The following is an 11,674-nucleotide window of genomic DNA, read 5'->3' on the forward strand; positions in this document are numbered from 1 at the left end:
CCACATTACTGCTGGCTAAATAACAACAAAAATGATTAAAATATGGCACTACTACTCAAAAAACACTTATCTTCACTTTTATTGGCTTGGTTGTCCAACGAGCAGACACATCAAGATCCAAACCAGTGCATCGGTACGACTTGTGGCTCTTCAATTCAACCTCCATAATGCAATAGCGCCCTCTGTGGGACTTAAACTGCAATTGCAGGCAAAACCTACTCCTTTAACGTTGATCATTAGCGTTCAAATGCCATTTTTGCTTCTTTTACAGCTATTTAAAAACACAACACAATATCTAATAAGTAAATGTAACAATTATTTCGATATGTAAACAGATTATCATCTATTTGAGGATAGAGGAAGTAATGCAGGTAAAGTACACACAGCCGACGTTACATACTCCATACAGCAGGGGGCGGTGTGTAGCTTTAAAGTCATGGCTGCAACCCGCCATTAATGGAAAAGAATACGAAGAGCGGAATGAAGAAGAAAAGGGCGGAAGTTTGAAGGAAGAAAGAAAACAAATTAATTCGCTAACAGGACGGCGTCAAAATGTTGAAAGATTTAGTAAAGCAGCGACTAATGGCGGCTGCGGACGAAATTTTCGAGCTGTTTGAAAGAACGATAGCGTCATACGAGGAGGAACTTTGTCGAACGAGAGCGGAGAAGGATCGACATCGACGGCAACTGGAGGCTGTTAGCAAGACTCGATGTGTGGTACGAATTGAAGGTAACTTTACAGGTTCACTCTTCTTCTACTTTTAACATGTCTTCCCAACTCAGGCTGTAAATATTGGTCAATATAAATATATGTAGTCATCACAAAGCTACCACTAACTGTGACATCGTTTTCTGAAGCATTTGACGAAATAAATACAATCCAACAGCAAGGAAACAACGTCCACGCTACCGAAATGTCATTTATTAGTGGGTGGGCGCATCGATACAGCGATAATGTCGATATCAGGTGTAGTATCGCAATACTGGCGCGATGAAATCGATTCCTTTCTGTGGCTCGTTGTTATATTAATATTAATATTAAATTTATTATTATATAATTATAATTTATTATATAATTGTATTATATATTTATATATATTTATATTATAATTGTATAATATAATTATATTATATAATTATAATTTATTATATTTATATATATTTATATTATAATTATATTATATAATTATTATATAATTATATATATTTATATGCATTTTATATGAAATCGATTCTTTTCTGTGGCTCGTTGGTTATTAATTAATATTAATAATAATTAATAATTAATTAATATCAATATTATATAATTATTATATAATTATAATTATATTATATATTTATATATTATTTTATAATTATTATATTATTCGTAATATTTATATTAATATTTTTTGTATTGCAAATTTCCCCACTGAGGGACGAATAACACGAACAAATCTTACTGTTGCAATTTTATATCATTATATTATTAATTGTTATTAATATTTGTGTTTTATTCTGATTATAATCCAAACAATCAAATACATTCCAAGATGTTATGCCGGAAGAAGAGGAAAATGATTAGGATTGAAGTTTGTGTTTCCTGTTTCCCTGTAGATGTCCAGAAGGTGATTGATTGTCAAGAAAGTCCCGCCCAGCCACAAGATGGGAGCTCCACTTTGAAGCAGGAGGATCCACAGTCCCCCCGTGTTAAAGAGGAAGAGGAGGAACTCTGGATCACTCAGGAGGGAGGCAGTCTCGCCTCTGTGAAGACCGAAGACCATGAAGAACCTTCAAGCAGCAGCTCACCACAACACGAAACAGGATCTGATGGAGACCACTGTGGACGATCACAAGCAGACGACCTCTTACCTCCATTATCAGATAGTGACGACACAACATCTCATGAGGTTGAAGAAGACCATCAAGAAACTTTGAAAAGCGACTCAAATGACCCAAAACACTCTCGCTGTTCAAAAAAGAAGGCGCGTAAACAATGTTTGACTTGCCCAGTTTGTTGGGAAAACATTTCCAGTAAGAGCGATTTGGCTCGACACATGCGGACGCACACTGGCGAACAACCGTTTAGCTGTTCCGTTTGTCATCAAAGATTCTCCCACAAGTCAAATATCATAACACACATGCGTACGCATACGGGGGAAAAACCTTTTGGTTGCTCGGTTTGTAACAGAAGATTCTCTCAAAAGTCAAATATGATGATACACATGAGAACGCATACGGGAGAAAAACCATTTAGTTGTTCGGTGTGCGGGCGACGCTTCTCTGAAAAGTCAAGCATGGTTTCGCACATGAGAACGCACACCGGGGAAAAACCTTGTATTTGTTCCATTTGTGGTAGAAGATTCTCGGAAAAGTCCAATATGGTTTCACACATGAGAACGCACACCGGAGAAAAACCTTATAATTGCTCGGTTTGTGATAAAAGATTCACTAATAGGATAACTATGGTCAAACACATGAAAACACACACAGGGAATAAACCTGTTGATTGCTGATTTCACAGTCTCAAAACCGAACTTGAACATATGTACCTGTGTATATAACTGAATTACGACTATTGTGGGACTGTCTGGTTAAAACACAAACGTCACACATTTTTTACATTCATTACTAGTATTTTTTTTGGGGCGGGGCCATCAAAAATGTGTCCTATGGTGTATCCTAGGTTGTCCAAAGTAATCTTATTTTCTGTTACGGGTCCGTGATATATTTTAATATAAGTAACCAGTGTCTCACATGTCCAGGCCGACTTTTTTAAAATAAATTACCATTGAGAAAATTGTTATTTTTGAACATGTATTTCCCTCTGAGATTGGTGGTATAAGTTTCAACACAGGAAGAAGAAGACATGGAAAAAGTACAGGGCATGGAAAAAAACTTAGGACATTCATGGAAGCCTGTTTCTGTCGTTGACAGGAAATAAATTCCAATGTTAGTCACAATTATGAGGTAATAAGTCCAGATTATGATATAAGAAATCATAATTTTGTGATTAAAAAGTGGAAATTATGAGATAAAGTCAGTTAGGTGTACATCAAATTAAAAATTGATAATTTTAAAAGGTAGTGTATTGGAAATAATAGCGTAGCATGGAGAGTACTAGAGGGTAGTCCGTCCTTCATTTGTGAATTCGACTCAACAGTGACATCTGGTGGCTGTTTGTGGTATTATTTTAAACGCCGTTATTCCCATCACTGCTTCCAAGTTAAAAAAAAAAGTCACCCAAAATTACTGTTTGTCATTTACGAAAGTTACACAAAGTATAAATCTTTTAGTACAAAACGATTTCAATCGTTACTAACCTGTGGAACAGACGGAGAGTCTTTGAGAGGGGGAAAAAACACATAAACACTCGTAGCTTTCTACGACTTGCATCCGAAGGAGGAAAGGAAGTCCGCCCAGAGTAAGCAACCGGGGGTGCGCGACTACAATGACAAAGGTTCCGCTTACAATTTCTCTCCTTCACTCACTGATATTCACGCAGGAAAACATCTTTTAAATGTAAAATAGTGCTTGATTTAATCATCAAAATATTCAATATTAAAAAAATATATCAAAATAGATATTTGCAAATATTAGGTGCCTATCAATCAAAGTTATCTAATGCAACTAAAACAAATGTGCTAAAACATATTTGGGTACACCACACAAATACGTCAACCAGGATAGCATTGTTTAATCAGGCCTCACCAGAGTCCCCAAAAGGAGGAAGTGAATATTATGGGATGGAGACGCATGTTGAACAAAAACGGACTGACACATCTTTAAAAGAAAAACATCTTTATTGCATTAACAATTCAGAATCAGCAACACAACACTTTCTCATCAGTGAGTTCTCATGTGTTCTACAACTGCTCCTTGTCCGGAAAAGCTTTTGTTGCAGATTCAACATTTGTTTTTTCTCTTGTGTGTATTCTCAAGTGTGCTTTTAAATTACCATTTCGTGCAAAACTTCTACCACAAACTGAACAGTCATATGATTTCTCACCAGTGTGGCTTTTCATGTGTTTTGTACGGCTTGATGCATCACGAAAAGTTTTGTTGCAGATTGAACATGGATATGGTTTTTCTCCCGTGTGTATTCTCAAGTGAATTTGTAATTGATATTTAGTGGAAAATCCTTTACCACACACTGAACAGGAAAATGGTTTCTCACCAGTGTGTCGAGACATGTGTGCTTTTAATGCATTATTGAATGCAAAACCTTCACCACACACTGAACAGGCGTATGGTTTCTCACCAGTGTGGCTTTTCATGTGTTTTGTACGGCTTGATGCGTCACGAAAACTTTTGTTGCAGATTGAACATGCATACGGTTTTTCTCCAGTGTGTATTCGCAAGTGAATTTTTAAATGAGATTTGGTGGAAAATCTTTTACCACACACTGAACAGGAAAATGGTTTCTCACCGGTGTGTTGAGTCATGTGTCCGTTTAATGAATGAATGACTGCAAAACCTGCACCACACACTGAACAGGTATGTGGTTTCTCATCACTGTGTAATAGCATGTGGGTTGCACAGTTTGATTGGTAACGAAAGCTTTTGTTGCAGATTGAACATGAATACGGTTTCTCTCCAGTGTGCATTCGCATGTGTGTTTTTAATTGACTTTTACGTAAAAAACATTTACCACACACTGAACAGGTATATGGTTTCTCACCGCTGTGTAATTGCATGTGTGCTTTTAAATGATCATTTCGTGCAAAATGTCTACCACAAACTGAACAGGAAAATGGTTTCTCACCAGTGTGTCTTTTCATGTGTTTTGTACGGCATGATGTGTCACGAAAGCTTTTGTTGCAGATTGAACATGCATTTGGTTTCTCACCAGTGTGTTGAGTCATGTGTGCTTTTAATGAATGAAAGAATGCATAACTTGCGCCGCACACTGAACAGGTATGTGGTTTCTCAACACCGTGTAATCGCATGTGGCTCACACTGTTTGATTTGGAACGAAAGCTTTTGTTGCAGATTGAACATGAATATGGTTTTTCTCCGGTGTGTATTGTCATGTGTGTTTTTAATTGACTTTTATATACAAAACCTGTACCACACACTGAACAGGTATATGGTTTTTCCCTATTGTGTATGCTTGTGTGTGCTGTCAATTGTACCTTCTCAAAGTTCCTTTTATCGCACATCGAGCAGAAGTATGGTTCATCTCCAGTGTGTGCTCTCTTGTTCTCAAAAGTCTGATCACACTGAGCGCATTTCAAGCGTGTGTTGTCAGTGTGACATGTCTGATCAGCTTTAGAGTCTTCATCATCAGTGTCAGGAGAGTGTGACGTCGGGTCATCACTATCTGATAGTAAAGCTAAGAGGTTGTCTGCTTGTGGTCCTCCACAGTGGTCTCCATCAGTTTCTATTTTCATGTGCTCCACCTCTATCTTCTCCTCAGATTCACCTTTGTCTTCATCTTCCATCTTCACAAGGAGCACTGGGAACTCCGCCAGTCCTTCAAGATGCTCTCCCTCATGACTGATTTTGTAATCCTCCTCTTCCTCCTTATTGTGGGGGGGTTCTGGCCTCTCCTCCTCTTCTTGAATGTGCTGAAGATATTCTTTACTGGCATCTGCAGGACACAAGAAGAAAAAACATGTTTTACAAAATTGGTAAGCAAACAAGATTAAATAGAACAGAAGAGTTAAAACCTATCCCAGGACAACTTCTTTGGATTGCAACCTGTGCTGTCAACCCCGGGTGTACATTACTTCAGAAATTTAGCAACAAAGCTAACATGCTAACAGTTAGCATGGTTGCAACTAACAAGAAAGCACCTAGCAAGAGAGCCTCGAGTACACAGTGCCAAGGATGTTCTATAAACTGCCTGCATCATGCCAAGTGTGTATTTGCCTATAGACATTCGTAAATTAACTCAAATGCTAACATGCTAACGGTTATCATGCTAGCACCTAGCAAGAAACACAAAGTCCCAAAAGTATTGAGGCAGTCCCATAGTGTCCCTACATCATGCCACGTGTGCGTTTGCCTTTAGACGTGAGTAAACTAGCTAAAATACTGCAATGCTAACATGCTAACTGTCATCATGCAAACACCCAGCAAGACAGCCTCAAGTTCAGAATGTGTTAAGGCAGTCCCATCTTGTCCCCACATCATGCCACATGTGCATTTGCCTTTAGACATGAGTAAACTGGCTAAAATACTACAATGCTAACATGCTAACGGTTATCATGCTAGCACCTAGCAAGAGAGCCTCAAGTTCAGAAAGTGCAAAGGCGGTCCTATAACCTCCCTGCATAATGCCATGTGTATTTATCTTTAGACATGGGTAAAATAGCTAAAATGCTAACATGCTAACAGTTACGCACACAAAATGGGAAGATTAAGATATAATAATATTAATAACTAAACAGGAATAATACGATGGGCTGCTCTGCTATGCGGAGCCTGCATTGCAATGCAAACCCTGCAGTGTATCCGCCCTCCATTGACACGTTATATAACGCTCTTTAGGTAGAGTTCTAATACTAGAATATAAAGTTAGTAAACATGAGTAAGAATGAAACAAACCTGCTGTGTGTAACGCAACTTGAGCCTGTTGGAAAACACCGTCCAGTATTTGACGTTGTCTCCGGTTCTCCTCTTTTATTCGAGTAAGTTCCTCCTCGTACCCTGCTATCGTGCTCTCGAACACTGCAAATATTTCTTCAACGGCCGCAGTTAGTCGCTGATTCACCAACGCTCTAAGCGTTTGAACTGCACTCATTTTCCACACACTAGCACTTGACTTTTGCTTGGCGAAGAACCGACAGCTCCCTCGTCCTCTCGTTAGCAACTAGGAAAGCTAAGATACCCGGATGAAGTGGTTGTGTGCGGATTGATACTGATATGTTGCTACTTCCGGTACGAGATATTTAGGTTCTAAAATGGATTCTCCAAACAAAATACGCTCTGATACGTTAGTCATTTATACCATTAACAAGAACACATTGAAAAGTAACTACATATTAAGAATGTCTAATTCACCCGACGTTAGTGGGAACTACTTTTTCTTCCGCCATCGTAAGTGCAGGTCGTCTTGTTTTTAAAAGGCGCCAACAACGTTTGGGTGTATGCCGCCACCTACTGGAACGGAGTGTGTATCCTTGTGTTACAGACTAACACAAGGGGAACACGTACATTAAACCCAATAATTTCTATAAATAGAAGCTTCAGTTTATCCAGACATGAAAAATGTATAATCCACGATTAGCTTAGTGCTAATAATTATATTCTGCATCCTGTAAGAATGCCGTATGTAATGTAATGCTGTAACAAGAGAGACATCTCCCAATCTCTTCATGCAAATACGTCAACCAGGATAGCATTGTTTAATCAGAGCCCCCAAAAGGAGGAAGTGACTATTATGGGATGCAGATGCATACTGAACAAAAACGGACTGACACATCTTTAAAAGAAAAACATCTTTATTGCATTAACAATTCAGAATCAGCAACACAACACTTTCTCATCAGTGAGTTCTCATGTGTTCTACAACTGCTCCTTGTCCGGAAAAGCTTTTGTTACAGATTGAACATATGTTTGTTCTCTCGTGTGTGTTCTCATGTGTGCTTTTAAATTACCATTTTGTGTAAAACATCTACCACAAACTGAACAGGCATATGGTTTCTCACCAGTGTGGCTTTTCATGTGTCTTGTACGGCTTGATGCATCACGAAAGCTTTTGTTGCAGATTGAACATGCATACGGTTTTTCTCCAGTGTGTATTCGCAAGTGAATTTTCAAATGAGATTTGGTGGAACAGCTTGTACCACACACTGAGCAGGAAAATGGTTTCTCACCAGTGTGTTGAGTCATGTGTCCTTTTAATAAACTATTAAATGCAAAACCTGCACCACACACTGAACAGATATGTGGTTTCTCACCGCTGTGTAATTGCATGTGGGTGGCATGGCTTGACTTGTAACAGAAGCTTTTGTTGCAGATTGAACATGAATATGGTTTTTCTCCAGTGTGTTTTCGCATGTGTGTTTTTAAATGACTTTTGTCTGCTAAACCTTTACCACACACTGAACAGGCATGTGGTTTCTCACCGCTGTGTAATTGCATATGGTTTGCATGGCTTGACTTGTAACGGAAGCTTTTGTTGCAGATTGAACACGAATATGGTTTTTCTCCAGTGTGTATTCGCATGTGTTTTATTAAATGACTTTTGTGTGTAAAACCTTTACCACACACTGAACAGGCATGTGGTTTCTCATCACTGTGTAATAGCATGTGTGTTTTTAAATGATCATTTCGTGCAAAACTTCTACCACAAACTGAACAGGCATATGGTTTCTCACCAGTGTGTATTCGCATGTGAATTGCACAGTTTGATTGGCTACAAAAACTTTTGCTGCAGATTGAACACGAATATGGTTTTTCTCCAGTGTGTATTCGCATGTGTGTTTTTAAGTGACATTTATGTACAAAACCTGTACCACACACTGAACAGGCATATGTTTTTTCCCTATTGTGTATGCTTGTGTGTGCTGTCAATTGTACCTTCTCAAAGTTTCTTTTATCGCACATCGAGCAGAAGTATGGTTCATCTCCAGTGTGTGCTCTCTTGTTCTCAAAAGTCTGATCACACTGAGCGCATTTCAAGCGTGTGTTGTCAGTGTGACATGTCTGATCAGCTTTAGAGTCTTCATCATCAGTGTCGGGAGAGTGTGACGTCGGGTCATCACTATCTGATAGTAAAGCTGAGCGGTTGTCTGCTTGTGGTCCTCCACAGTGGTCTCCATCAGCTTCTATTTTCATGTGCTCCGCCTCTTTCTCCTCCTCATGTTCACCTTTGTCTTCATCTTCCATCTTCACAGGGACACCAAGCACTGGGAACTCCGCCAGTCCTTCAAGATGCTCTCCCTCATGACTGATTCTGTAATCCTCCTCTTCCTCCTTATTGTGGGGGGGTTCTGGCCTCTCCTCCTCTTCTTTAATGTGCTGAAGATATTCTTTACTGGCATCTGCAGGACACAAGAAGACAAACATGTTTAACAAAAATTGTAAGAAAATTTGATTATATAGAACGGAAGAGTTAACACCTATCCCAGGAGTATTTCTTTGGATTTCCTGTTTCCACAAAAAACGGTCTGATTTAATGTATGCCAACTGAAGGAAATCTCCCCTGAAGATTCCTAAATGGGTGTCGAATTGAGGATATGGGAGGACTAAATAACCAAACAATATATGAAAACCAGGGTATTTATTCCTGATACAAACAATACCAAATACAGACATCCGGGCTTATTTGCAGTCCCTGCGTGCCTACAAGTAAGCGGTCCTTTGTACGGCGTAGCTGCAAAAAGCATCCTTTCTTTCCCTGCCCGCCTTTTTATACACTTCAAGATGGTGCATTGTGTGATCGTCGTTGACTTGTCTCTGTCTTTCTTGTCAGCAAGGATGGCGCCGGGGCGTCTGGAACATTCTGTGATTTCTTGTGCTGTAAATTAGCCATATCACGCATACCAGATGTCTCCTATCTTGGTCCTCGCCCTAGTTCTCTTTTTTTGTGTGGGTAACAATCAGTACTTGTGAAACTATGTGTTTGTGATAAACTGTGTACATTGCGTAATAAAACTATGTGCTTGGTTTTAACTTTATTGTTAGCTAGCCAAAATATGAGCAAATAACTTAATAACCCAACTTTATAGGAGTACATAAATGACGATTTATCTTTTTAAAATGTCTCTTTTGGATCCAACACGATGGATTTTGCCGTGTTTTGCAACGCCCTCTAGAACCAAGTGTTTTGAGCCATCCCAAACTTATCTTTCAGGCCTCGCTTTTGTGATGGAAAATTTAGAATTGACAGATATAACTTAGTCAAGTGTTACATTTCAATACAGGGCGTCTCTTCATGCAAATATGTTAACCAGGATACCATTATTTAGTTAGGCCGTCTCCCCAGAAAGTACCAGCAGGGGGTCCTGGCAACATCTGCTGACACCAAAGTGTTACCTTCTGATGATACGGACAAAAGGGCACCAAGGAAGGGGTTCTTTTGTTTTAATAATGTAATTAATTTACATGCTATCATTATAAAGTAAACACTAAAGTAACACATTGTAGATATGAATGAATGTATTTGTATTAAATACTTTGTTCTTTCCATAATTGAATCACACAAAAATTATGAATGAAAATCAAATTTATCAAACCCTGTAGGTCTGGATTTGGAGTTATAGTCCAAACAAGAAAATTCCAGCGGAAATTTTGATGGGCTTGCAACCTGTGCTGTGAACCTCCGGCCCGGAGTCTGCTGTGTCACGCTGCCGAGCAATGCCGTGCGTACATTACTTCAGGAATTTAGCAACAAAGCTAACATGCTAACAGTTATTTTGGTAGCATCTAGCAAGAAGGCACCAGGTCCCATGCCATGTGTGAATTTGCCTTGAGACATGCGTAAATTAGCTAAAATGCTAACAGCCATCATGCTAGCGCCTAGCAAGAGAGCATCACGTTTAGAAAGTGCAATGGCTGTCCTATAAGCTGCCTTCATAATGCCATGTGTGTATTTGCCTTGAGACATGAGTAAATTAGTTCAAATGCTAACATGCTAACAGTTAGCATGGTAGCATTTAGCAAGAAGGTACCAGGTCCCAAAAGTGTTAAGACAGTCCTATAGTGTCCTTACATCATGCCATGTGTGTATTTGCCTTGAGACATGAGTAAATTAGCTAAAATGATAACAGTTAGCATGGTAGCATTTAGCAAGAAGGCACCAGGTCCAAAATGTGTTAAGGCAGTCCCATAGTGTCCTTATATCATGCCACGTGTGTATTTGCCTTGAAACATGAGTGAATTAGCTAAAATGCTAACATGCTAACAGTTAGCATGGTAGCATCTAGCAAGAAAGCACCAAAATGCTAACAAGCTAACGGTGCTATAACGCTCTTTGGGTAGAGTTCTAATACTAGAATATAAAGTTAGTAAACATGAGTAAGAATGAAACAAACCTGCTCTGCGTAACACAACTTGAGGCTGTTTGACAACGGCGTCTAGTATTTCACGTTGTCTCCGGTTCTCTTCTTTTGTTCGAGTAAGTTCCTCCTCGTACCCTGCTATCGTGCTCTCGAACGCTGCGGATATTTCTTCAACGGCCGCAGTTAGTCGCTGATTCACCAACGCTCTAAGCGTTTGAACTGCACTCATTTTCCACACACTAGCACTTGACTTTTGCTTGGCGAAGAACCGACAGCTCCCTCGTCCTCTCGTTAGCAACTAGGAAAGCTAAGATACCCGGATGAAGTGGTTGTGTGCGCATTGATACTGATATGTTGATACTTCCGGTACGAGATATTTAGGTTCAAAAGTAGATTCTCCAAACAAAATACACTCTGATACGTTAGTCATGTATAGCATCAACATTAGAAAGTAAGTACATTATTAAGAATGTTTAATTCATCCGACGTTGTGGTTGGAACTACTTTTTCTTCAGCCATCGTAAGTGCAGGTCGTCTTGTTTTTAAAAGGCGCCAACAACGTTTGGGTGTATGCCGCCACCTACTGGAACGGAGTGTGTATCCTTGTGTTACAGACTAACACAAGGGGAACACATACATTCAATCCATTCATTTCTATAAATAGAAGCTTCAGTTTATTCAGACATGAAAAATGTATAATCCACGATTAGCTTAGTGCTAATAATTATATTCTGCATCCTGTA

At 39.2% G+C, this 11,674-nt stretch overlaps 3 protein-coding genes across 3 annotated transcripts; 1 reads left to right on the top strand and 2 right to left on the bottom strand.

Moving 5' to 3' along the window:
• The first annotated feature begins 447 nt into the window (after nt 1–447).
• LOC131108510 (zinc finger protein 572-like) lies at nt 448–2,998 on the top strand. The gene is made up of 2 exons (XM_058059499.1): nt 448–730; nt 1,597–2,998. Exons 1-2 carry the CDS (start codon nt 553–555, stop codon nt 2,493–2,495), a joined length of 1,077 nt encoding a protein of 358 aa, XP_057915482.1. The 5' UTR covers nt 448–552; the 3' UTR covers nt 2,496–2,998.
• A 787-nt stretch (nt 2,999–3,785) lies between these two features.
• Nucleotides 3,786–6,824, bottom strand: LOC131108490 (gastrula zinc finger protein XlCGF57.1-like). Its single transcript, XM_058059462.1, has 2 exons — nt 6,532–6,824; nt 3,786–5,572 (listed from the first exon to the last, which is right to left on the bottom strand). The coding sequence occupies exons 1-2, from the start codon at nt 6,725–6,727 to the stop codon at nt 3,846–3,848; spliced, it is 1,923 nt and encodes a 640-aa protein (XP_057915445.1). The 5' UTR covers nt 6,728–6,824; the 3' UTR covers nt 3,786–3,845.
• Nucleotides 6,825–7,434: 610 nt separating this feature from the next.
• LOC131108492 (gastrula zinc finger protein XlCGF57.1-like) lies at nt 7,435–11,244 on the bottom strand. The gene is made up of 2 exons (XM_058059465.1): nt 10,965–11,244; nt 7,435–8,972 (listed from the first exon to the last, which is right to left on the bottom strand). Exons 1-2 carry the CDS (start codon nt 11,158–11,160, stop codon nt 7,492–7,494), a joined length of 1,677 nt encoding a protein of 558 aa, XP_057915448.1. The 5' UTR covers nt 11,161–11,244; the 3' UTR covers nt 7,435–7,491.
• Between the last annotated feature and the right edge of the window lie 430 nt (nt 11,245–11,674).

Source organism: Doryrhamphus excisus, chromosome 21 (genome assembly GCF_030265055.1).
Source record: "Doryrhamphus excisus isolate RoL2022-K1 chromosome 21, RoL_Dexc_1.0, whole genome shotgun sequence".
Taxonomy (NCBI): Eukaryota; Metazoa; Chordata; class Actinopteri; order Syngnathiformes; family Syngnathidae; genus Doryrhamphus; species Doryrhamphus excisus.